This window comes from Canis aureus, chromosome 22 (genome assembly GCF_053574225.1).
Source record: "Canis aureus isolate CA01 chromosome 22, VMU_Caureus_v.1.0, whole genome shotgun sequence".
Taxonomy (NCBI): domain Eukaryota; kingdom Metazoa; phylum Chordata; class Mammalia; order Carnivora; family Canidae; genus Canis; species Canis aureus.
This window is the reverse complement of record NC_135632.1, coordinates 24,318,317-24,343,067: the sequence shown is the minus strand read 5'-3', so window position 1 is coordinate 24,343,067 and position 24,751 is coordinate 24,318,317. Positions and strand designations below refer to the sequence as shown.

Genomic DNA, 24,751 nt, shown 5'->3' with positions numbered 1-24,751 from the left:
CTTTTCTCCGCATCCTCTCCAACATTTGTTGTTTCCTGTCTTGTTAATTTTCCCCATTCTCACTGGTGTGAGGTGGTATCTCATTGTGGTTTTGATTTGTATTTCCCTGATGGCAAGTGATGCAGAGCATTTTCTCATATGCATGTTGGCCATGTCTATGTCTTCCTCTGTGAAATTTCTGTTCATGTCTTTTGCCCATTTCATGATTGGATTGTTTGTTTCTTTGGTGTTGAGTTTAATAAGTTCTTTATAGATCTTGGATACTAGCCCTTTATCTGATATGTCATTTGCAAATATCTTCTCCCATTCTGTAGGTTGTCTTTGAGTTTTGTTGACTGTGTCCTTTGCTGTGCAAAGCTTCTTATCTTGATGAAGTCCCAATAGTTCATTTTTGCTTTTGTTTCTTTTGCCTTCGTGGATGTATCTTGCAAGAAGTTACTATGGCCGAGTTCAAAAAGGGTGTTGCCTGTGTTCTTCTCTAGGATTTTGATGGAATCTTGTCTCACATTTAGATCTTTCATCCATTTTGAGTTTATCTTTGTGTGTGGTGAAAGAGAGTGGTCTAATTTCATTCTTCTGCATGTGGATGTCCAGTTTTCCCAGCACCATTTATTGAAGAGACTGTCTTTCTTCCAATGGATAGTCTTTCCTCCTTTATCGAATATTAGTTGCCCATAAAGTTCAGGGTCCACTTCTGGATTCTCTATTCTGTTCCACTGATCTATGTGTCTGTTTTTGTGCCAGTACCACACTGTCTTGATGACCACAGCTTTGTAGTACAACCTGAAATCTGGCATTGTGATGCCCCCAGATATGGTTTTCTTTTTTAAAATTCCCCTGGCTATTCGGGGTCTTTTCTGATTCCACACAAATCTTAAAATAATTTGTTCTAACTCTCTGAAGAAAGTCCATGGTATTTTGATAGGGATTGCATTAAACATGTATATTGCCCTGGGTAACATTGACATTTTCACAATATTAATTCTGCCAATCCATGAGTATGGAATATTTTTCCATCTCTTTGTGTCTTCCTCAATTTCTTTCAGAAGTGTTCTACAGTTTTGAGGGTATAGATCCTTTACATCTTTGGTTAGGTTTATTCCTAGGTATCTTATGCTTTTGGGTGCAATTGTAAATGGGATTGACTCCTTAATTTCTCTTTCTTCAGTCTCATTGTTAGTGTATAGAAATGCCACTGACTTCTGGGCATTGATTTTGTATCCTGCCACGCTACCGAATTGCTGTATGAGTTCTAGCAATCTTGGGGTGGAGACTTTTGGGTTTTCTATGTAGAGTATCATGTCATCGGCGAAGAGGGAGAGTTTGACTTCTTCTTTGCCAATTTGAATGCCTTTAATGTCTTTTTGTTGTCTGATTGCTGAGGCTAGGACTTCCAGTACTATGTTGAACAGCAGTGGTGAGAGTGGACATCCCTGTCTTGTTCCTGATCTAGGGGAAAGGCTCCCAGTGCTTCCCCATTGAGAATGATATTTGCTGTGGGCTTTTCATAGATGGCTTTTAAGATGTCGAGGAATGTTCCCTCTATCCCTACATTCTGAAGAGTTTTGATCAGGAATGGATGCTGTATTTTGTCAAATGCTTTCTCTGCATCCAATGAGAGGATCATATGGTTCTTGGTTTTTCTCTTGCTGATATGATGAATCACATTGATTGTTTTACGGGTGTTGAACCAGCCTTGTGTCCCAGGGATAAATCCTACTTGGTCATGGTGAATAATTTTCTTAATGTACTGTTGGATCCTATTGGCCAGTATCTTGTTGAGAATTTTTGCATCCATGTTCATCAGGGATATTGGTCTGTAATTCTCCTTTTTGGTGGGGTCTTTGTCTGGTTTTGGAATTAAGGTGATGCTGGCCTCATAGAACGAATTTGGAAGTCCTCCATCTCTTTCTATCTTTCCAAACAGCTTTAGGAGGATAGGTATGGTTTCTTCTTTAAACGTTTGATAAAATTCCCCTGGGAAGCCATCTGGCCCTGGACTCTTGTGTCTTGGGAGGTTTTTGATGACTGCTTCAATTTCCTCCCTGGTTATTGGCCTGTTCAGGTTTTCTATTTCTTCCTGTTCCAGTTTTGGTAGTTTGTGGCTTTCCAGGAATGCGTCCATTTCTTCTAGATTGCCTAATTTATTGGCGTATAGCTGTTCATAATATGTTTTTAAAATCGTTTGTATTTCCTTGGTGTTGGTAGTGATCTCTCCTTTCTCATTCATGATTTTATTAATTTGAGTCTTCTCTCTCTTCTTTTTAATAAGGCTGGCTAATGGTTTATCTATCTTATTAATTCTTTCAAAGAACCAACTCCTGGTTCTGTTGATCTGTTCCACAGTTCTTCTGGTCTTGAATTCGTTGAGTTCTGCTCGAATCTTTATTAACTCCCTTCTTCTCTTTGGTGTAGGATCTATTTGCTGTTTTTTCTCTAGCTCCTTTATGTGTAAGGTTAGCTTTTGTATTTGAGTTCTTTCCAGTTTTTGAATGGATGCTTGTATTGCGATGTATTTCCCCCTTAGGACTGCTTTTGCTGCATCCCAAAGATTTTGAACGGTTGTATCTTCATTCTCATTAGTTTCCATGAATCTTTTTAATTCTTCCTTAATTTCCTGGTTGACCCTTTTATCTTTTACAGGATGGTCCTTAACCTCCACGTGTTTGAGGTCCTTCCAAACTTCTTGTTGTGATTTAGTTCTAATTTCAAGGCATTATGGTCTGAGAATATGCAGGGGACAATCCCAATCTTTTGGTATCGGTTCAGACCCGATTTGTGACCCAATATGTGGTCTATTCTGGAGAAAGTTCCATGTGCGCTTGAGAAGAATGTGTATTCAGTTGAGTTTGGATGTAAAGTTCTGTAGATATCTGTGAAATCCATCTGGTCCAGTGTATCATTTAAAGCTCTCGTTTCTTTGGAGATGTTGTGCTTAGAAGACCTATCGAGTATAGAAAGAGCTAGATTGAAGTCACCAAGTATAAGTGTATTATTATCTAAGTATTTCTTCACTTTGGTTAATAATTGATTTATATATTTGGCAGCTCCCACATTCGGGGCATATATATTGAGGATTGTTAAGTCCTCTTGTTGAATAGATCCTTTAAGTATGATATAGTGTCCCTCTTCATCTCTCACTACAGTCTTTGGGGTAAATTTTAGTTTATCTGATATAAGGATGGCTACCCCTGCTTTCTTTTGAGGACCATTCGAATGGTAAATGGTTCTCCAACCTTTTATTTTCAGGCTGTAGGTGTCCTTCTGTCTAAAATGAGTCTCTTGTAGACAGCAAATAGATGGGTCCTGCTTTTTTATCCAGTCTGAAACCCTGCGCCTTTTGATGGGGTCATTAAGCCCGTTCACATTCAGAGTTACTATTGAGAGATATGAGTTTAGTGTCATCATGATATCTATTCAGTCCTTGTTTTTGTGGACTGTTCCACTGAACTTCTTCTTAAAGGGGAATTTTAAGAGTCCCCCTTAAAATTTCTTGCAGAGCTGGTTTGGAGGTCACATATTCTTTTAGTTGCTGCCTGTCTTGGAAGCTCTTTATCTCTCCTTCCATTTTGAATGAGAGCCTTGCTGGATAAAGTATTCTTGGTTGCATGTTCTTCTCATTTAGGACCCTGAATATATCCTGCCAGCCCTTTCTGGCCTGCCAGGTCTCTGTGGAGAGGTCTGCTGTTACCCTAATACTCCTCCCCATAAAAGTCAGGGATTTCTTGTCTCTTGCTGCTTTAAGGATCTTCTCTTTATCTTTGGAATTTGCAAGCTTCACTATTAAATGTCGAGGTGTTGAACGGTTTTTATTGATTTTAGGGGGGGATCTCTCTATTTCCTGGATCTGAATGCCTGTTTCCCTTCCCAGATTAGGAAAGTTTTCAGCTAGAATTTGTTCAAATACATATTCTGGCCCTCTGTCCCTTTCGGCGCCCTTGGGAACCCCAATTAAACGTAGGTTTTTCTTTCTCAGGCTGTCGTTTATTTCCCTTAATCTATCTTCATGGTCTTTTAATTGTTTGTCTCTTTTTTCCTCAGTTTCCCTCTTTGCTATCAACTTGTCTTCTAGGTCACTCACTCATTCTTCCACCTCGTTAACCCTCGTCGTTAGGACTTCTAGTTTGGATTGCATCTCATTCAATTGATTTTTAATTTCTGCCTGATTAGCTCTAAATTCTGCAGTCATGAAGTCTCTTGAGTCCTTTATACTTTTTTCTAGAGCCACCAGTAGCTGTATAATAGTGCTTCTGAATTGGCTTTCTGACATTGAATTGTAATCCAGATTTTGTAACTCTGTGGGAGAGAGGACTGTTTCTGATTCTTTCTTTTGAGGTGAGGTTTTCCTTCTAGTCATTTTGCTCAGTGCAGAGTGGCCAAAAGCAAGTTGTATTGGGAAAAAGAGAAAAAGAGAGGAGAGAAAGAAGGAAAGAAAAGAGAAAGAGAAAAAAAAGGGAAGAAAAAAAAACACGAAAAAAAAAGAGAAGAAAAAGAGAAAGAAAAAGAAAGGAGAAAAAAAGGGGGTGGGGGAAGGAAACAAATCAAAAAGCAAAAGAAAACAAAACAAAAACAAAACAAAACAAAACAAAACAAAACAAAAAAAAAGAACCACGGGGGAGTATCTTCTGATTCTGTGTACTTTAAGTCCCTTGGCTTCTCCTGGAAGTTGTCCGTCTAGCTGGTCTTCTGGGGGAGGGGCCTTTTGTGCTGATTTTCAGGTGTTAGCAGTTGGGGGAGCTGCTGTGCCCCTGCCTGGTGCAGGGCTCAGTGGGGGTTGTTTACCCCGTGAGGCCGCAGGAGGAACAGCCCCAGTGGCGGGGCAGCTCTGCAGCCCTGGATTCAGCTCCGGCAGGAACTCCGTCTGCAGGGCCTGGAGGCTCCGGGCGGGGCCGCTGATCTGCTCAGCTGGGGCAGGAGCGTCCTTGCTGTCCGGGGCCCTCCCGGCCTCTGCCTGTCCCGGGGGGAGGCTGGATCCTGGGCTGTGTCCCGGCGCCCTGTGCTCCGGAGCCTGCGCTGTTGGATTCGCGCTCCCGGGCCGCGCAGCCCCCTCCGTGGAGCCGCCGCCCGAGCCCCTCCGAGCTGCTCCGGGTCCCGCCGGGTCCCGCCGTGTATCTGTATTATTCTTGTTATACTTTATATCAAAGTTGTGTTGACTTGTTAAAATGAAAAAATTGAATGATATTAGTATTCTTTATTCCTAAAATGTTTGAAAGATTTACCAGTAAAACCATCTGGCCCTGAAATTTTTTTGTGGGGAGTTTTAAAAAAGTTTTTTTTAATTATTATTTTAATTATTTAATATTTTAATTATTATTTTAAGTTATTATTTTAAAGGTTTTAAAAATTATTTATTACTTTATTATTTATTTGTTTATTACTTTATTACTTTATTATTTGTATTAATAGATAAAGGACTGTTCACATTTTATATTATTTCTTGTATCATTTTGGTAATTTACATGTTTTAAAGACTGTTCATTTCATTCTGTTTTTGAAATTTACTAGGGAAAAACATTTATTATGTCATCTTAATACTTTCTAATAAATGTGGAGTCTATAGGGTTGTATGCTTTTCCATTCCTGTTATTGTTTATCTGTATTTTTTTCTTCTTGTTTGCTGTATTTTTTTCTTCTTGTTTTCTTAATCAGTCTCACTGGAGTTCTGTTTTTTATTTTTATTGTGTGTCTTCATTAGTTCATGAACTAATGAACTTCATTAATTCCTACTTCTCAAAAATTTCTTTCCCTAAGCTTTATTTGGTTTGATTTGCTATTCATTCTCTAGCTTCCAAGCTGACTTAGATCCTGGATGTTAAGCTTTTTTTCTTTACTTATGTATACATTTAATATTTTAGTTTTGCTAAAATCATTTGTTTTTAGCCTCAGAGTATTGATATTTCATACTTCTATTAATATTCAGTTTTAAGTTTTTTAAATTTTGTTGGAATTTATTTCAACTATGAATTATTTAGATGGATATTCTTGAATTTTAAAGTAGTTTGTGATCTTGTAGGGTTTTTTCTCTCTGTTAATAATATTTAATAAATATTAAATTATTTAATAATTTAATATTTAATAATCTGTAATTAATTATTTAATTAATAAATCTGGCTTAATTCCACTGTGGTCAGAAAATATGCTCTAAAGTTTCCAATCCTTGGGCGGCCCCGGTGGCGCAGCAGTTTAGCGCCACCTGCATCCTAGGGCGTGATTCTGGGGACCCTGGATCGAGTCCCACATTGGGCTTCCTGCATGGAGTCTGCTTCTCCCTCTGCCTGTATCTCTGCCTCTCTCTCTCTCTGAATAAATAAATAAATCTTTAAAAAAATAAGAATAAAAAATAAGGTTTTCAATTCTTGAAGTCTGTTGAGGTTTCCTTAATTCTAAGTATTGGCAATTTGGAAAATGTTCCATGTGCCCTTGAAAAGAATCTGAAATCTTTTCTTGTTGGATGCATTTATATTAATATGTCAATTATGTCAATTTTGGTAATTGTGTTTAGATTTTCTCTATCCTTATTGAAGCTTTGGTCTGCTTGTTTTATCAGCTGTTGAATGAGGTATGTTAAAGTCTTTCATTATGACTGTGAATTTGTCTATTTTTCTTTTAATTCTGTCAAGTTTTGCTTTATGCACACACGCAAACAGTTAATGGATTTTAGAATTGTTATAGTTCCTCATGGTTTGATTTCTTTATCAGTCTAGCACCTTAATCTTAGTAGTGGTTCTTGCCTTTAAGTCTATTTTGTCTGATGCTAATATAGCTTCACCAGCAATATTTTGATAACTATTTGCATGGTATACCTCTTTCTATGAATTGCTCTGTGTTCTTATACTTAAGGTTTGTTTTGTGAGCAGTATATAATTTTTCACCCAGTCTGATAGTCTTGTAATTAAAGTATTGTCCATTTACATTTAATATAATTTTTCCATATTTATATTTTTATTTGTCATCTTATGATTTGTTTTCTATATATACCATTTTTTTGTCTCTTTGTCTCTCCTTTCTTGCTTTTGTTTTATTTTATTTTTTTAGATTTTATTTATTTATTCATGAGAGGCACAGAGAGAGAGGCAAAGACATAGGCAGAGGGAGAAGCAGGCTGCCTGCAGGGAACTTGATGTGGGACTCTATCCCAGGACTCTGAGATCATGCCCTGAGCCAAAGGCAGATGCTGAATCATTGAGCCACCAGGCATCCCTTATTTTAAATTTTTATATCATTATTTTCCCTCTAGTAACTTACTAGTTATAAACTTGCCAATTATACATTTTTACTATTCTTTTGGTGATAGCCCTAGCAATTATACATACATTCTTGCCTTAGTATAATGAAACTTAATTTAATGAAAGTTATTACTTTTACCACTTTCCCAGTAATGCTAGGACCTTAAATACTTTAACTCCATTTACCCTCTTATGTCTTTCACATTATTTTTGTCATAAAATTACATTTTACATAAGTTTAAACTCTACAATATACTGTTAGTATCATTTTATAGAGTTAATGTTGGCTTATACATAGTTACAGAATTACTCTTTATAGTGTTCTTTATTCTTCCCTGTATCCCTTCTTTCTGCCTAGAATCATTTTTCTTCAAGTGGAAGAATTCCCTTTTAGGATTGTTTTTAGTGCTGTCCTGTTGCCAATGAATTCTCTCAATTTTTGCTTGTCTAAAAAAATGTCTTTATTTCATATTTATTGAAGGAAATTTTTTCTGGTATAGAAATCTAAATATGTGCTACATCATTTTTTAAAAGATTTTATTTATTTATTCATGAGAGACACACAGAGAGAGAGAGAGAGAGAGGCGAGACACAGGCAGAGGGAGAAGTAGGCTCCATGAATGGAGCCTGACTTGGGACTCTATCCCGGGTCTCCAGGATCAGGCCCTGGGCTGAAGATGGCGCTAAACTACTGAGCCACCCGGGCTGCCCTGTGCTATATCATATTAATAGTCATCAGATTAGTGGCCTTACAAATGGGCACAAAATTTATTGAGCTTCAAATAATTTTCATATTTTATAATATTTACATTGATCTTGGCATTTTAGTCACTATCATGGGATTTCTCCTAACATTCCCCTTCTTTCTAGCATTTTATAATGAAAATAATCCAGAATTTGGGCAGCCCTGGTGGCTCAGCAATTTAGCGCTGGCTTCAGCCTGGGGCGTGATCCTGGAGACCCAGGAGACCCACGACCCAGGAGACCCAGGAGACCCATGTTGGGATCCCTGCATGGAGCCTGCTTCTCCCTCTGCCTGTGTCTCTGCCTCTGTGTGTGTGTGTGTGTGTGTGTGTGTGTGTCCCATGAATAAATAAATAAAATCTTTTTAAAAAAAGAAAAAGAAAAAGAAACTAATCCAGAATTTGGAAGGAAATATACCTTGTGACCTTCATCAAGCCATTTGACTTCCTTGAGTCAGTTTCCTCATGTATAAAATGGGAAAAATATAGTGTCTGTATGTCACTATGAAATTATGAGGTCCTGTTGAGTTATGTATGGAAGTGCTTTGCAATATGTAAAGTACAAATTAGTTGGAGTTTTTTAGTGTCATTGTTATTTACTGAAACAGAAATATCTTTTTGTATTCAGTATATATCTAGAACTCTCTTACCAGGGCACATTTTTATGATACCCACAAAATGATTAAAATGATAGCATTCATGTATATATTTATTTATACATGCCCTGCCTTTTATAAGAAAGGACAGTGTTAAAAGTTACACAAAACACAGCTTACGCAAGGTTGGTTGTAAGTTTATTTTTGATTTTTCAAGCAACTAACATGAAATGGGAGACCTGGCTAGTTAACTTAAAATACTCACAATATTAAAAATGATCCATTAATTTTAGGAGAAGTAGAGATCTTTCTTAACACTAAGTTCAGGCAGGAATTTACCCCTTAGTTTTCTTAATGATGCCGAGTTATTTAAAAGATTATTCTGCTGGTTTAGAGGCTACTGATTTGCATGGTTAATCCAAATCAGTGTTGGACTGATATAGAATTTTAATATTCTGTTTCATACGCTCAAAGGGAGAATTATACATTTTAATGTGAGCTACAAGTAGCTGCTTTTCAACCCTACTTGCAAATGGATTCTATTCAGAAAACTAATAAAGAATGCCTGTTTCCTTTTCAAAATGCTTGGATACACATTTGAGGGAAGGTTAGGCTGATAAATTAAAATTTGATTTTGCATATGTAATATCAACAAAACTGCCTTAGAAAAATACTTAGCTGTGTTTATTTTTCCTTCATACAGGTTTCTTACTACATTGATCAAATGTTTATTTGCCCTACTATGTGCAGACATACCCCTGTTGGTTTTTTTGTTGTTATTGTTGTTCTCCTCTGACAAAAAGTGGTCATTCAGACTTATATTTTGTAGGGTTGTTTGTTTTTTCATTTTTCCCTCTTTATTTATTAAACATGTATTTAAATGGAAAAGAAAATATGAAACTGAAGCTTTTAAACAAACAACCAAAGAGTATGTTAGTGTCTCATAAGCAATTCCATTGACACATCTGAGGTTTGTATGGTGATCAAATTTAAAATAGGATATTTATTCCTCATTTAAATTCTTTGACTTTGTCTTTAGGTCTCTGGCATGCATTTTGTATGAGATGTGCTGCATGAATCATGCATTCACTGGCTCCAATTTCTTGTCCATTGTTTTAAAAATTGTTGAAGGTGACGCGCCTTCTCTCCCCAAGCAATATCCAAGAGAATTGAATGCCATCATGGAATGGTATGGAAATAAATATATTGCCACAGAAGCAATTTTAAATTGTACTTATATTTTAGTTCATTTGAAAAATAATTTTCTTCTTAAACATTACAGCATGTTGAACAAGAGTCCTTCGCTAAGACCATCTGCCATAGAAATTTTAAAAATCCCTTACATTGATGAACAACTACAGGTATTTAAAATGAAAGGGATGCTGGGAAACATGTATTAGCATTTATATACATTCAAGGACTTGAAGATATGTTGTGGGAATAAGACGCATTAAGAGTCAATCAGAAAGGAGAAACAAGATTTTTTTTAAAAGTTGAGGGAAATTATTAGATGATTTCTTTTGCAAAAGAAAGTGTGTGAAGTTCCCTGGAGCCCCAAATATGAGAAGTTAGGGTTGTAATTTTCTCCCTGAACTCAACATCCACCCTTAGAACTCTTGGTTTACAAATCTTACCTCAATACTTTGTGAGTATATCCCTGTTAGGACAAGAATGTACTACTAATAATACTAAAATCTGGAGTTTTCAATGAGCCTTTGTTATTCTACTCCTTTATTATATATCTTAGTCATACTTTTTATTAATTAGGTGAGTTTGCTTTCCTTGTAGATTAAAAAGTTTGATGCAAAGAATCTACCTCTGATGGTAAGAAAAAAGCAAAGGTACCCTCTTGGAGGTTTTGTTTGTTTGTTTTAGGCTTTCACAAATACCTCAGGCAAATTTCCTTTAATTTTATGACTAGTTTTAAGTGGACCCACAAAGTAGTCATTTACCTTTAAAGATGGGCACACCTTTTCATCTGCATCTGGTTCTAAGTTGGCAGGAAACAAGGATGCTGACTTGAGGTGCATCCATCAGCTGACGGCTAATACTGGAGGTGCTGTAAGGAAAGGAACTGCAATGGCTCCTGTCTTTTTGCCCAGGGCCCAAGAAAAAGTAATTATACATTATCAGGAGCACTGGGAAGAAAGCACACAGGATGCTGTAAAATAAGGGAAGAGAATGGCTCTGGTCATCAAAGAAAGAGTAGGTGATATGTCTCTACCAGTGAGATGGTGAGAAGCAGCCAGACATGTAAAGAGCCTGAGAGAGGGTTGGAATCACAGGGAATTAGCTGGGACAAAGCCCCAAGTCAGCATATGTTTCTGGATGGAGATATAGAAGGGAGGGTTCCCCAAAATCTGAGTTCTTCCTAATGTATAGCTTTCCTATGCAAAGCCAGTTCCACTAGCCTAAGGGCAGACCTCTGAAAAAGGCTTAGGTGCTAACTGTGGGATCAAAAACCACACTGAACACACACACACACACACACGCACACACACACACACACACGCACACACACACTGATGGGGGGCTGTGAGCTATGGAAAAAAGGTAAAAGGAATCCAAGGAAATCTGCTGGGACTAGGGTAAAGCAAGTGAGGCATTTACCCTGGGGCAAAATTAAAGAGGACACCAAAACCCAGTAATCAGGATGAATAACATTTTACTGCAACGTTTTAAAAAATCCAAATTAATGCTAAAAATCCATGGTAACAAAATATCAAAAATTTGCAGACAACATCCAACAGGGCTAGAATTAAGGTGATGGCAGTGAGGTAGAATGGTGCAGGTTCAGGGTTGACTGAGAGGTTGTTTTTTGTTTTTCTTTCCTATCTTTGTTTTTTTTCCTGTCTTTTATTTATTTATTTTATTTTTTTAATTCCAGTATAATTAACATACAGCTAACGAGATAGTTTTGGATGTACAAAATACGGTGATTCACCAATTCTCTGCATTATTCAGTGCTCATCATGATAAGTGTACTCTGAATTCCTTCCCCCGTTTTGCCCATGCCCCCACCTGCCTGGCAACCACCAGTTCTCTATACTGAGAGTCTGGTTTTTTTATTTGTCTCTTTTTTCATTTGACCATTTGCTCTGTTTCTTAAATACCACATATGAGTGACATCATATGGTATTTGTCTTTTCCAGACTTACTTCACTTAGCATTATACTCTCTAGATCCATCCATGTTGGTGCAAATGACAAGATTTAAACATTTGCTATTGTATTCTCCATGGCTTTTTGGTATTAATTTTTTTTATAATATTACATTAAAATATGGCTTTTCTTGGTTACTGGGTTTTTTGAGGCCCCTTCAGTTTGCACCTGAGGGGGCGGGTGCCTCATTTGTCCCATCCTAGTCCTGGCCCTGGGAATGGGAACACTGCCCAGTACTGGCAGAGGCTGGGGAGAGCTTGTTTGTTCGTGGAGCTGAGGGGGGCCCTGCCTGTGGTGGAGAGCCGGGAGTGAGAGAACAGGCAGTGAGTACCAGCTGAAGTTGGAGAGGCAGGCAGGAGCCTGACCTTGCTGCATAAGCTACCATGCAGTTTTTTATAACCCTTTATAGAAGGAAAAATAGTTACCAGTGGGTTTGTTTTCAAGCTCCCAGGCATGGTCAATAATACTGCACATCAGAAAAGGCACCTGGTAATTGTTATGCCCTTTCATCCCTGAAGAGAAGTATTTAAAGTGTGTCAGGGTTTTTCTTTTTTTTCAGCACCTGATGTGTAGATACTCGGAAATGACTCTGGAAAACAAGAATTTGAATTGTCAGAAGGAAGCTGCACAGATAATTAATGCCATGTAAGTAATTGCTTTGTTTTTAAAAAGCCCATTGAGCATAAATGTTAAATGCATTTGTCTTTGAAAATCTATTAGTGCCAAGTTGATTGCATGGAGTGTCCTAGAATTCACTTAAGTCTTGCCAAGAAATTGGTGATCCAAAGCCCTTTTGCCCCAGGTGGTAGCAAATTGAAATTATAAAAGTTTTAAACCACTGCACAGCTTCTAGATCTGCAGGGTAACTCTGCAGTAGCCTTGTGAAATTAATATCTCAAACATTTAGTGATATTTATGATAACAAACCTTCCATATTAAGCATAAATGGTTTTCACGTGTTGTTTGTTTAACAGAAACTGGCAAAGTGCCTATTGAGAAGACAACATTGTGAAGTCCTAGGGCAATTGAAAATAAGCCAAAATTTACTTCCTTGAGATATACGTATGAACTAGCGAATGTCATTTTCACAAACAGAATTATTTCTTGACATAACTTCTCTCTCCTACCTCCTTCAAAATTCCTGTGCTATAATATACAAGAGCCTAGAATACTAGGTTACTTCAGAACAGCCAGGGATGGCTGTGCAGGTGGTGGACTGCACCACTTAAGGGGTTGTATACCAAATCTATAATTTTGCTGAAGAACTCTCTACTTGATTTTGTGAGTACCCCGTGAGAATGGCAGTACCTCCCCAGAGCTGTGCAAGGCAATAGGTGAAAAGAGTAGCCCGCGTTCGCTTAATCTTCAAGGCCAAATAACACAAACAGGCTTCTCTGACACTCAGTCCAGTGGTTTCTCAACTGCTCTATGTTTGTTTTCCAATTTCACATTTAAAACTGAGGAAACTGGTTCATCAAAATACTCAGTCTTCGTTTAACACATGATCTCCAGTTAAAATACACCTGGGAGCTAACATGATAGGCGTGCTCTTATAACCTAATTTCCTTAGGTTGCTAATTATTCTTGCAAGAATGTCTGGAATTCTTATTTTGTTTTATTTTAAACTGAGATGCGAGAGGAGTAAAATAACTAGGCTAATTTCAGCTGTCATTTTTGAGCTGCAGTTACAAAACTGTCTACCTGGCTGTGCTTACAATTAAAGTGTGCCAGGGTCTGATCATTTGTAGGGTCTTTCACATTATGAAATATTGATTTCTTTTTTATATATATTTTTTATTGGAGTTCGATTTGCCAACATATAGTATGACATCCAGTGCTCATCCCGTCAAGTGCCCCCCCCCCCAGTGCCTGTCACCCCTTCCCCCTGCCCACCTCACCTTCCACTACCCCTTGCTTGTTTCCCAGAGTTAGGAGTCTCTCATGTTTTGTCACCCTCTCTGATTTTTCCCACTCATTTTCTCTCCTTTCTCCTATAATCCCTTTCACATTTTTTTATATTCCCCATATGAGTGAAACCATTTAATGATTGTCCTTCTCCCATTGATTTACTTCACTCAGCATAATACCATCCATTTCCACCCATGTCGAAGCAAATGGTGGGTATTCATCGTTTCTAATGGCTGAGTAATATTCCATTGTATATATGGAATCCATTCATCTTTCAATGGACACCAAGGCTCCTTCCACAGTTTGGCTATTGTGGACATCGCTGCTATAAACGTTGAGGTGCAGGTGTCTTGGCGTTTCACTGCATCTGTATCTTTGGGGTAAATCCCCAGCAGTGCAATTGCTGGATCATAGGGGAGCTCTATTTTTAACTCTTTGAGGAACCTCCACACAGTTTTCCAGAGTGGCTGCACCAGTTCACATTCCCACCAACAGTGCAGGAGGGTTCCCCTTTCTCCACATCCTCTCCAACATTTGTTTCCTGTCTTGTTAATTTTCCCCATTCTCACTGGTGTGAGGTGGTATCTCATTGTGGTTTTGACTTGTATTTCCCTGATGGCAAGTGATGCGGAGCATTTTCTCATGTGCTTGTTGGCGAAATATTGACTTCAAATTGTCACTGTTTTTTTGATCATGAATTATGGCTATGTTTTAAGGAGCTCTATTTAATCTTACAAAATAAGGGATGTATATTCCAGAAAATCGTGCATTCCCTAGAGGCTCCAGACTATGTTCCAGAGGGATGAGAGCTGCCTACAAATGGTCATTACAATTACACAATTATTATAAAATAATAAAGATTAGAGTGGGAATACATGAAATAGAGACTTCTAGTGTTTTGTAAGGAGGGAGCTGAGTACAAAAGACATTCCACAGTATTGGGCCCTGACTAAGTCAGGCACAGAAGCAAATGTCATTGGGAATATGGTAGCAGACCTTTTAGTGCATGAGTAACATAAGCACATTTCTTTAACAGAAGAAGGAGGCTCTAAAGTAATAATTTTGAATAACATTTTGTGGAGTGCTTGGCTCTGTTATAAGCACTTTAACTCATTTAAGCTCACAGGAACCCTATGAATTAGGTATTATTATTATTATTTTAAAGATCATTGGTTAAATAACTTGCCCAAGGGCATATACATGTAACCTGGGAGCTAGGATTTGAACCCAGAGAATGTTATTAGCCTCGTGATAACCACTGTGCCACACTTACCTACTGTATGAAGCACAGAATATATAACATGTTCAACAAAATTTAACTAATACAATACTACCATTTGGGGTACTTATTTTTTTAAAGATCTTATTTATTTGACAGAGAGAGAGAAAAAAAGCACAACCAGGGAGAACAGCAGAGGAAGAGGGAAAAGCAGGTTCCCCACCGAGCAGGGGGCCAGATGCAGGGCTCAATCCCAGGACCCTGGGACTACAACCCCAGCTGAAGGCAGACACTTAACTGACTGAACCATGCAGGTGCCCCCTCATTTGGAATACTTTTATGTGTCAGACACTGTACAAACATTGTTTCATGTAATGCTCACCACACCCTATTCTTCACAGATGAAAAAAACTGGGGTTCAGAGAAGTTCAGTAACTTGCCCGAGGCTACAGAACTAATGAGTGGTAGAGATGAGATTCAAACCCTGCCTAATTCCAGAGATTAAATCCTATCCACAGGGTTGAATTAGTCCGCTAGTCCATTTACTCCTTGATGGCCAAGATCCTAATTTGTCGTACATAATGACAATCAGTCATAGGGCATAAGAAATGAGCAGAAATTTGGAAAGTACATAATTTGCTTTTAAGCAAGTCTAATTTGAAAAATATTACCAATTAACCACAGTCCTGGTTGGCTCATTACCTACCCTGAGTTTATTAGTTTTTGCCTGGCCTGTCTCGAGATGCTTCCCCCTTCTCAGTAGTGTAATGATACTTCTGTAAAATATTTGTTTAATTTTTGTGAGCATATTTGGGATGAGTTGCATGCGGGGATCTTTATTATTTATAGGCAGAAAAAGATCCACCTGCAGACTCTGCGGGCACTGTCTGAAGTGCAGAAAATGACACCGAGAGAAAGGATGCGGCTGAGGAAGCTCCAGGCAGCTGATGAGAAGGCCAGGAAGTTGAAGTAAGCTGCCTTTCCTCAGGGTACCTTGCTCTCTGGCCACTTCCCAGGGCTCCGAAGGAATTGACTGAAGAAAAGCAAAAGCAAAAACAAGAAAGCAAAATGCACATATGCATTTTATATTTCTTTGTTTCTTCACTTATTCGTCCCCTCGTAAGATGGGCTTTTAGCCATAGGTGGTTATTGGATGCCAGCCACGATTAATGTCAGGCTTTCAGTCTTGTGTGCAAAGAAAGATTGAATGTCAGGGAGCTTATTAGTGATGAAAATACAGAGTCAGCCTCCAAATGAAGCCTCGTTGCTGCTGATGCCTCCAGTACATACCCCGGCGAGAGGGTGAAGATGTTTGCTGTACCCCCTCTGCCAGGAGGTCTAGCTGGTCTATAGGGGGAAGAATGTACTGGCAGGAAATTGTTGGCTTTAGGAGACAGATTGGAAGTAGCTCTGCTCTGTCAAGTGAAGCCCTTTGAAAAATCTATGATCAGGGCAACCCTGCTGGTGGTCAACATCACTAGTAAAGTATTTACATGAAAAGGGGAGATTCCAAAGAGCCCTAGACTCCCAGTTTCTCAAAGACAAATTTTTCAGTTGGTAAATCCAATCTCCTAATTTTTCTTCTTTCTCTGCCAACTATTTGGTAGCTTAGAAGCCCCAACTGAGAGATAGAGAGACAGAAAAGACCTGAAACTCAATCTGTTCATTTTGTGACCTTGCTAACATATCTGAAAAAGGATTTGGAAGTATTCTTATACTTGTAGTGCATATTATGAGGAACCAAGTAAGAATCTGTGAGACTACTTCTTTCCCCTTAACACATGCCTTCTGTAATCAATGTGGAAAACTACTTCTGTCAAAGTGCATCATGGGCAGTCATGTGCTGGTAAATGTTTAACAACCACCTCTGGGGGTGTGGGGCTGGAAGGGTGTAAATACTCCCGCAATGGCCAATTTCAAGGTACCAGTGTGGTATCATCGAATGTTCAGTTGGAAGATATGTACACAATCTGCTCTTGGGAACCAGTACAAGCTGGTTTCTGCAAACCACTGCACCACTGGGTGTGGGTTTTACTGAGAAAATATATTTACGTAAATTGCTTGAGCCATTGTATTAACTAACAGTCCCAGATCTATTTCTAAGGCCTCACGAATGGCAGTATTTCTGGGGTACCATGACTCATGTCATTGTTTGAGGGTGAAAGGAAAATTAAATCTCTGACAGGAACATATCAAAAAGGTAATTTAATAACTTACATGCACATTACAAATTATATTTCAGATTAAAATGGTTTTTAATACACAAAGTCATAGACCTTCCACATGATATTCAATGTTTTTATTTAAAGGCAATGATTTTAGATAAAGTTTACTATTAGTTTTATGGTTGAATTGCATTGTTTTTGATCATTATTTCTAGAATTCAAGCACAGTCATGTGTTTTAGCTAGAAAACAACTCTATTGTCAGGAGGGATATAATGTACCCACTTTAGAAACAAGATTTGACTCTAAGGATATTCAGTGACTTTTCAAAAATATCTAAATCTAAATTAGCACACAAGTAATCACGAGAACTCAGATTTTTCCTTCAGTTTAAGTCTATTACTTTTACCTCTTCTATATTAGATGGAAAAAATGTGTTGGAGAAAAGTTCCCTTTCACAGTGGCTCTCAAATTCTTTCCATAAATTCTTGGAAATCTAGCTCTCTTCTCCTTGTTTGTGGGTTTATTCATCCTGAGAACAGTAATCGAGTTATTAGTTCCTGTTGGGCACTGCCTGGGTGTCAGGGCCACCCCCCACCCCACCATCACAGAGAATATGCAGGGGTCCATACTGCTTTTTTTTGCCCTCAGAGTCCCATGGATCCTCAAGAGGAATCTGAACATGATAAGAATTCTATGTTCTTAATAGAACTGAACTCCTAGTTTCTAGAAACTAAGCCTTTTCTTCTGGAATGTTCAGAGACCCCTGCTTCTAAGAAATGTTATCCCCAGAAATTAGAAATTGAGAGTATAGACATGCTAATATTTTGTTTTATAAAACCTAAATAACTTTATTCTTGAAGTTGCCATATGGCAAATGTGTGTATATCTAAGTTTGAATTTTAGCGATGCATTTTAGGGGTTCTAAGGATAGATAAGGAGCCAGACAGAGTATCATCATGTGTGCTTTAAAAGTAGTACCATCATGGTGCTACACTTCATTTACCTTGATGAGGGAGAGACCCGTTGATCTGGTTTCTCAACACCCCATTCTACCTGTTGAAACAGAGATCTCACTTTACCTGCATAATTTAGATGTGGCTTTAGCAAAATGCAGCAGTTTTTCTATGTTCACTTTAAAATTGCAGAAAGCTTGCAGAAGAAAAATATGAAGAAAATAACAAACGATTGCAAGAGTTGAGATCTCGGAACTACGGGCAGCTGACTGTTGATGTACTCCATGTAAGTGCTCTCTTGTTTTAATGTTACATCAAACCTTTCTTTGATTGCTTCAGATTCATCACATTGATGTGGCCAGTCAGGTAGGAGAAGGGACAGAGGGGGAAGAAAAAAAGCATCCAGACCAACTTTGCCCAATTCAGGGTGGGAGGTACTGGGGTTCATTTTAGCATATAGGCTGATGGTTAGTGATGACACTAATTCAGAGCAGCTATACTTAAAAATGGATCAATAGATTCCTCCAAAAACACCCAAGTGCATACTGCATACAAGAAAACTCAATCAGCATGGAATGAACAATTGATGAATAAAATTATGACTTTGTAGAGCAAACGTATGTATATCTAATTTTGAATTTCAGCCGTGCTGTTTTTGCTTTACCTCTTTATTCCATTGTTCTCTTTCTGTATTATTTTTTCCTTCCCTTTTAATTTTCTGTCTCCCATCTATGTCATTATGCATTGTGTTAATAGTCCCTTTTGAACTTTGAATAATTACCTTAGATGTCCAATAATAAATAGGGTTGCAGAGTCACATGAAATGGACCCTGAATCATGTCCTCAGCATCCCAAGCCCCTGAATAGCAAATACCATTTTCTCTAATGGTTAAAAACATCTTCATGGGCCTTGGTGTAGGCAATGATACTTAAGGAAGTTTTTCTTCAGGCTCATATTTGGACAATAGACATCAACCCCAACTTCCTAGTTCTTCTGATAAAAGCAACATCGGAGGGAGTCATTTTTATAGAGAACTTTATGGCTCAAATTCTGGTTGTTCCTTCATTGGAGATCTCTGCATCTGAGGGAGATTCCTTTTCTTTAGCAGGAAGAACCAAGCTCCTCTAAGGCTTTGGAGATGATCTCTGAAGTCTGGGGGCACTCATTTTCCTGTAGTTCAGTGATCAGAGTGCTCCAAACCCTGGGGCATTGCAGGAGCCCCCAGCAAAGTGCACTCTCAGCCAGGCAGAGCTTAGGATCACTTGTTTTCTGCCTCCATTTGAGAGGTAATCTACCTTTCTCATTTACTTAATGGTTGTGAGTATTATCGATTTCTGAAAACTCCAAGCTGGAACAGATGGAGGGCGGGTGTTCAGCCTTCTCTAACCTTAAGAGTATCTCTTGGACCCTTTAGCAGACAATATGGGGACATTGATGACATGTGCTCAATTCCACTTGCCCCCTCTATTTGTTTCATACTCCATGAAATGAAGCCAGCTGTGGAATCTCTTGTGGGTCCCAGAAACATGGAAGATAGTATCGTTCCCACTCATGGAACCTAGTGAATGGCAAAATTGCTGGCTGAAGGGGATGGGGTCAGGAGCAATGTTGGATCCCTACTTGGAGAAGGGTCTTGATGTTTTCAGTGCATGGCGGACCTGATCCCCTACCAAGCACTGAGTGCTCATTGACAGCTCCCCACTTTTTTTATGCCCTGAAATGATAACTTGTGGAGGTGGGTCACCTGCCCTAGATCTGTTGGCTTTCTTCCACACAGGACTGAGAACTGCAAATTTCCACAGATCCTTAGAAGGAATCTGGCATGATGATAGAAATTCTGTTTGTCAATATGTGTAAAACTACTTGTTGAATCATCTAATAGAAACTGGGACATTTTTTCTGGAAGGTTCAGGGATCCCTGCTTCTAAGGATGTTATCCTCAGAGATTAGAATTTGAGAAATACAGATGTGGTAATATTTTGTTTTATAAGACCTAAATAACTTTATTCTTGAAGTTGCTGTAAGGCAAATAAAAATGTAGTTTCAAATATGATTTTACATTTCAATGTCTGATAATTTACTTGACATTTTTGCTTTCCTTCATTGACCTTTCAAAGTAATAATTTATGTGTTCTTTTTCATTTCTGATGTGATTGCTGTCAGTGTTAAACAACTACTCTCTAAGTGATCCTGTCCTCTTTTAAACCAGGGTCCTTGGGGATCCTGCAGTAACTTTAAGATAAAACTGAAACCATAATGGCAGGCAGGATCTCGGGAGATTTTATTAACTATATATTATCCCTCAGAACATGGGATAATCCCACAGGATAGTTGAGATCTTGGCTCAATTCAGTTGAAGAAAGTGAGGATTTCATAAAGATTTCATGAAGTCCCAATTCACAACTTCCTGGTGTCTATGTAGTTATTCTCAATTCCATCCCCTTTCCATCAGCAAGGAGCAAAGGGAGCAACAAGAGGGAAAGTGCCTAATGCTATTTTGTCCAGAGATGTTGGCTCATTCTTTGATCTTTGATTTAGTATTGCCAACATCTTTGGCCCTGAGATTTCCAGAAGTACATTTCTTAAGTTTGCATATTGATGGGGGCAAGAAATGCTCCAGCAGATGCTTGGGTCTTCTAGCTGGTTCAGTCTTGCAGACTGGGTTGCTCAGCACTTCCCTAACCCCCCAGGTATCTTGCCCTGTTTTATGCAATTATATCAGCCTTTCCATCTCACCCCTCATTAGCATCCCACCTTCTCACTTTCAAATGTCACTTTCTCTTTAGGAAAATCCTCTTTGACCTCACAAGTCCACAATCCGACTGGCTCTTCTCTAAGTTCTTATGGCTTATAGCAATGCTTCTCAAATTTCAAAATTCACCCAAATCACCTATTGTTTTTGTTAAAAGGCAGATTCTGATTTGGTTTGTCTGGGGTGGGGTTTGGGATGCTGAATTTTTAAAAAGCTCCTGGTGATTCTGATGCTGCTCATCCAGGACCACACTGATTAATAATGGACAGAAAGTGAGGCTCTTGAAAGCCATTTCACCTTCAGATGAAGGAAGACCAGGAAAAGCTACCGATTAACAGACTTTCTTATAGACTCTTTAGGAAAAAAGCATTTAATGGGAATGGAAGTAAAGGAAAAGTGACCTGGGGCTTTCTTGTCCACCCCAGGAGGAGGATGAAGAGAGGAGGCTAGGCAGGAAAAAGAGGCGGTTAAGCATATTCACTGGCACAGAGTGAGGCAGGTTTAATGATATTCAAAGAACAAAAGAGAGAGAAAATGGGAAGCTAAATACTTTGCAGAGGGACTGAAGGGTTTTAAATATCTCAAGGGAAGGCATCAGTGAGCTGGAAAAGAGGAAATAAAATGTAAGAAAGAAATTGGATTAATCAGATGCAAGAAGCTAAAGAAAAACGTGATAAGGAGAAAAGGAAGAAAGAGGAAAATGCTCCTGTCTCTGCCCATACACATATTTATGATTTAAATTCTTCCCAATTTCACTGGGGCTCTCTTCTCTGTCCTCTCTCTCTCTTGTCAGCTGATATGAAGTGCTTTATGTTATCAAAAGCAGTGGTATGAGATAAAATCAGAGTTAAGGGAGAAAATAGGCTCTGCTATTTCTTAAACATGTCAAAAATTCTTTGAGGCACTTAGGAGAATGGCTTGTTTTGTTTCCCAGACCCTAACTAACAGGACCTTTTATTTTGGCATGTATTTTCTGCTTGGCTGAATTTGAGCTTTGAAATCTGGAAGCATAGTTGGACATGGAATCATAGGCACCATTTCTTTAAAGGATGGTAGCTTTAAAACAACTAGATTCCATAATGTACAAAATAAGCCTGGTCTTTCTTTTATCCTGTGACACACACAGTTGTGATGATGCCAAAACTGGGTTTCTGTGAGAAGTGTGTAACACATCAGTTCTCCATATATGAAATAGTAAAGGAGATCAAAGATCAGAGCAAGTCCTTTCTAATAGAAGCAATTATAACAATTCTATCTCTTCTCTTCAAAGAGAACCTCAGCAAATCAAAGTCAATTGAGGGTCCAAATACTTATTTTCCAATAATTTCTGAAGTAGAAGTGAAAACACATTTCATGCAATCTTTGTTCTTAAAGTTGCCTGTGTGCTATCAGTGATCCTTTGAAATTTGAAATCAATTTCACCTCCTACAGCAATCATACAGTACAAACACTGGACTTCTTAAAAATATTTGATGACTGTATTTTCACAAATGCTGTACCATGGCTTTGTTTTATTCATTAAGATTAGTTTGAGCTTTCCCTTCTGTTTTTAATAAGAAGAGTCTCTTGGAGTAGTTCTCCATGAAAGCCACTTATCAAGGAAAATAGGTCAGTTCACCATTAGCTCTAGGTTGCAAACACACACACACACACACACACACACACACACACACACAAATCCGGGGGGGGGGAAAAGCAAAATGATCTATTGAAATACCTACTGATATATTTGAGGAATTTTACTTTTTTTTTTGAAGTGTGAATTCTTTCATGTGGCCTCTTAGATCTCTTTCTTTAGGAAACTGGAGTTTACAGAATCATAGCACTGTTAAAGCTAGATGAGAATTTGGAAGTCATCCAAGCCAAACAGCTCTACTTCTGAGATGAGGAACCTGAGCAGGGCTGAACTAGGGGGAGATGGATGTGGTACCCTTGATGCAGAATTGTAGGGAGTATTTGTTCTTCGCTGCTGATCATGACTGCTCTTGCATGAGCCAGAAAGTGAGTACCTCCTTCAGTTGTGTACCTGGGCATTCCTCCTGCCTCATCCTAGTCATGGCTCTGAAACAGATGCCACGGAAGGTCAAGGTCACCTGTTGAGTTGGTTCAAGGCTGCTTCTCTCATCCCAACCTGCCTTTCTGAAATTTGAAAGTGGAATCCTGTTTAAGGGAGAGGATTAGACAGACTTTTATTTCTACATAGTTTTCTAAACAATATTGTTTCATTTGTGGTAATGCTGTTTCCTTCTATCAACTTCTCATCAACTGTTAATTACCTTCCACAAGGAATTTGATGACCTGACTTCAGAGAACCTACCTGAATCTCAGCCCATTCCTTCCTTGGACCTTGACCCACTTGAATCAAGTATAGAAGACACCTTAACTGACCTTGGAGATCATGGTATGAGTTTACATCAGTATTCAGAAGGGTTGACACATGGGTTGGTGTGGCTGACCGTCTGGTAGGCTTGGCTGGCCTCTGAGAAAAGCCTTGGATGTATGTGACCACCTTTCATCAGTTTGCCAGAGGTGAACTGGGACCAGGATAAAAAGCAGAGAAGCCAAAGGACTGTCTGTCCTCTTCTATCTTTGTAATAGATGAAAATGAGTTGGAAACTCACACCAAGTGAGAAACTTTTGCATGAGTTAAACAATATTATTATTAACGGACATTGTAATGGTGTAGGACTATGAATGCTCTGAAATACTGTTTCCTCCTTCTATTAGTGATTTCCCTGGCCTTCATAAAAGTGAACAAATGAAGTCCAGTTTGGAAAATCAACTATACGGATGTGCAATCCTTGCCAGAAGAAAAGTGTTCAGAGCTGTTACCCAAATAGGAGAGAGATAGCATAGTTTAATGTTAAAAACGTGAATTTTGGAGTCAAAAGCTGTCCCCGTCAGGGAAGCCCCTGGCAACTTTGTAGATTTCAGTTTTCTTATCTATGGAATAAGAATAATACCTCCTTTAAGGGTTGCTGTGAAAAGCAAATGAGAGTGGGCATATGATGTGCTCTTACCTCAGTGCCCAACACATAATAAGAGCCAAAGAAAGGGAAACAGTTTATTACCCTAGGGGGGAGGGTTATGACCATGGGGGCCATCTCAGTCTTGTACCACCCTCCCCAGTGCCTAGGACAAAGTGCCAGGAATATTTTCTGGCACTCAATAAATATTTCTTGGATGAATGAATGAATAAATGATATATTAGACTGCCCTCCAAGAAGCAGTTGTCAAGATGGGTGTAAAAGTGCAAGGATATTAGGGAAAATGTCTGCATGAAAGGCATTAGGAAAGGAGCTGGAAAAGGCTGAGAGAATCATCAACCCATGATTTAAGTCATGTTACAAATGAAAAGACAGGTTTGGTGGATGTGTACTAGTCTGCCAGGCAAACAGAGGCAACCAAGACATCAGGAAGTCTTTAAGCAAAGTCAGCCATCAGGGGCTTGCCTTAGTTTCCCTGCTGCACTTTAGCAGTGGTAGTGGCCTCTGAGAGAATGCAGGGATAGATTTCAGAATACAGCCTTAAGACCCTTGGCCAATTATGCTCCTTATAGTGGGAGGTCTGAGGTGCATCCTCATGGCTACACAATGGTGTAACAACTCTCTTGGGCAGTAGTTCTCCTTCCAAACTGAGAGTGAAGGTAGTGAAGTTTGGGTTGATTGGTCATCTCAGCGCAAATTTGCATTTGATGTCTTCTTTACAGATCTTTTAGAATTTGTGCTGCTGCTTTCACCTGTAAGGAAACTAGCACCTGAAGCTCTTTAGGTTGGCATTTGCCAACTTTTCAAATGATGGAAGCCATCTGATAACAGGTATTATTGACAAACAAATAGGTTTATCAGATGGATTTGCATCTTGGATCCTTTTCGGGTATTTCTATACAATACTAATATTTTCCAAAGGTAAAATTTGTAAGCACAGAAATATCCCATAGGCCTTTCCAAAAATATAAAACTGAGAGGCCATTGGATAGCATTTGATATGGATGGCTTGTGCGTTGCTGTAAGGCAGGGCCATCC

At 38.7% G+C, this 24,751-nt stretch overlaps 1 protein-coding gene across 21 annotated transcripts in view; it reads left to right on the top strand.

Moving 5' to 3' along the window:
• NEK11 (NIMA related kinase 11) overlaps positions 1-24,751 on the top strand; it is a 256,069-nt gene that overhangs the window by 89,786 nt on the left and 141,532 nt on the right. For 19 of the 21 annotated variants that reach the window (XM_077865207.1, XM_077865212.1, XM_077865209.1 and 16 more), the window contains 6 exons: positions 9,605-9,754; positions 9,848-9,926; positions 12,286-12,371; positions 15,703-15,822; positions 18,166-18,259; positions 23,013-23,127. In XM_077865207.1, coding sequence (XP_077721333.1) covers positions 9,605-9,754; positions 9,848-9,926; positions 12,286-12,371; positions 15,703-15,822; positions 18,166-18,259; positions 23,013-23,127 — 644 coding nt within the window. The remainder of the gene's footprint in view (positions 1-9,604; positions 9,755-9,847; positions 9,927-12,285; positions 12,372-15,702; positions 15,823-18,165; positions 18,260-23,012; positions 23,128-24,751) is intronic. The other 2 variants (XM_077865210.1, XM_077865208.1) reach the window with 2 other exon arrangements.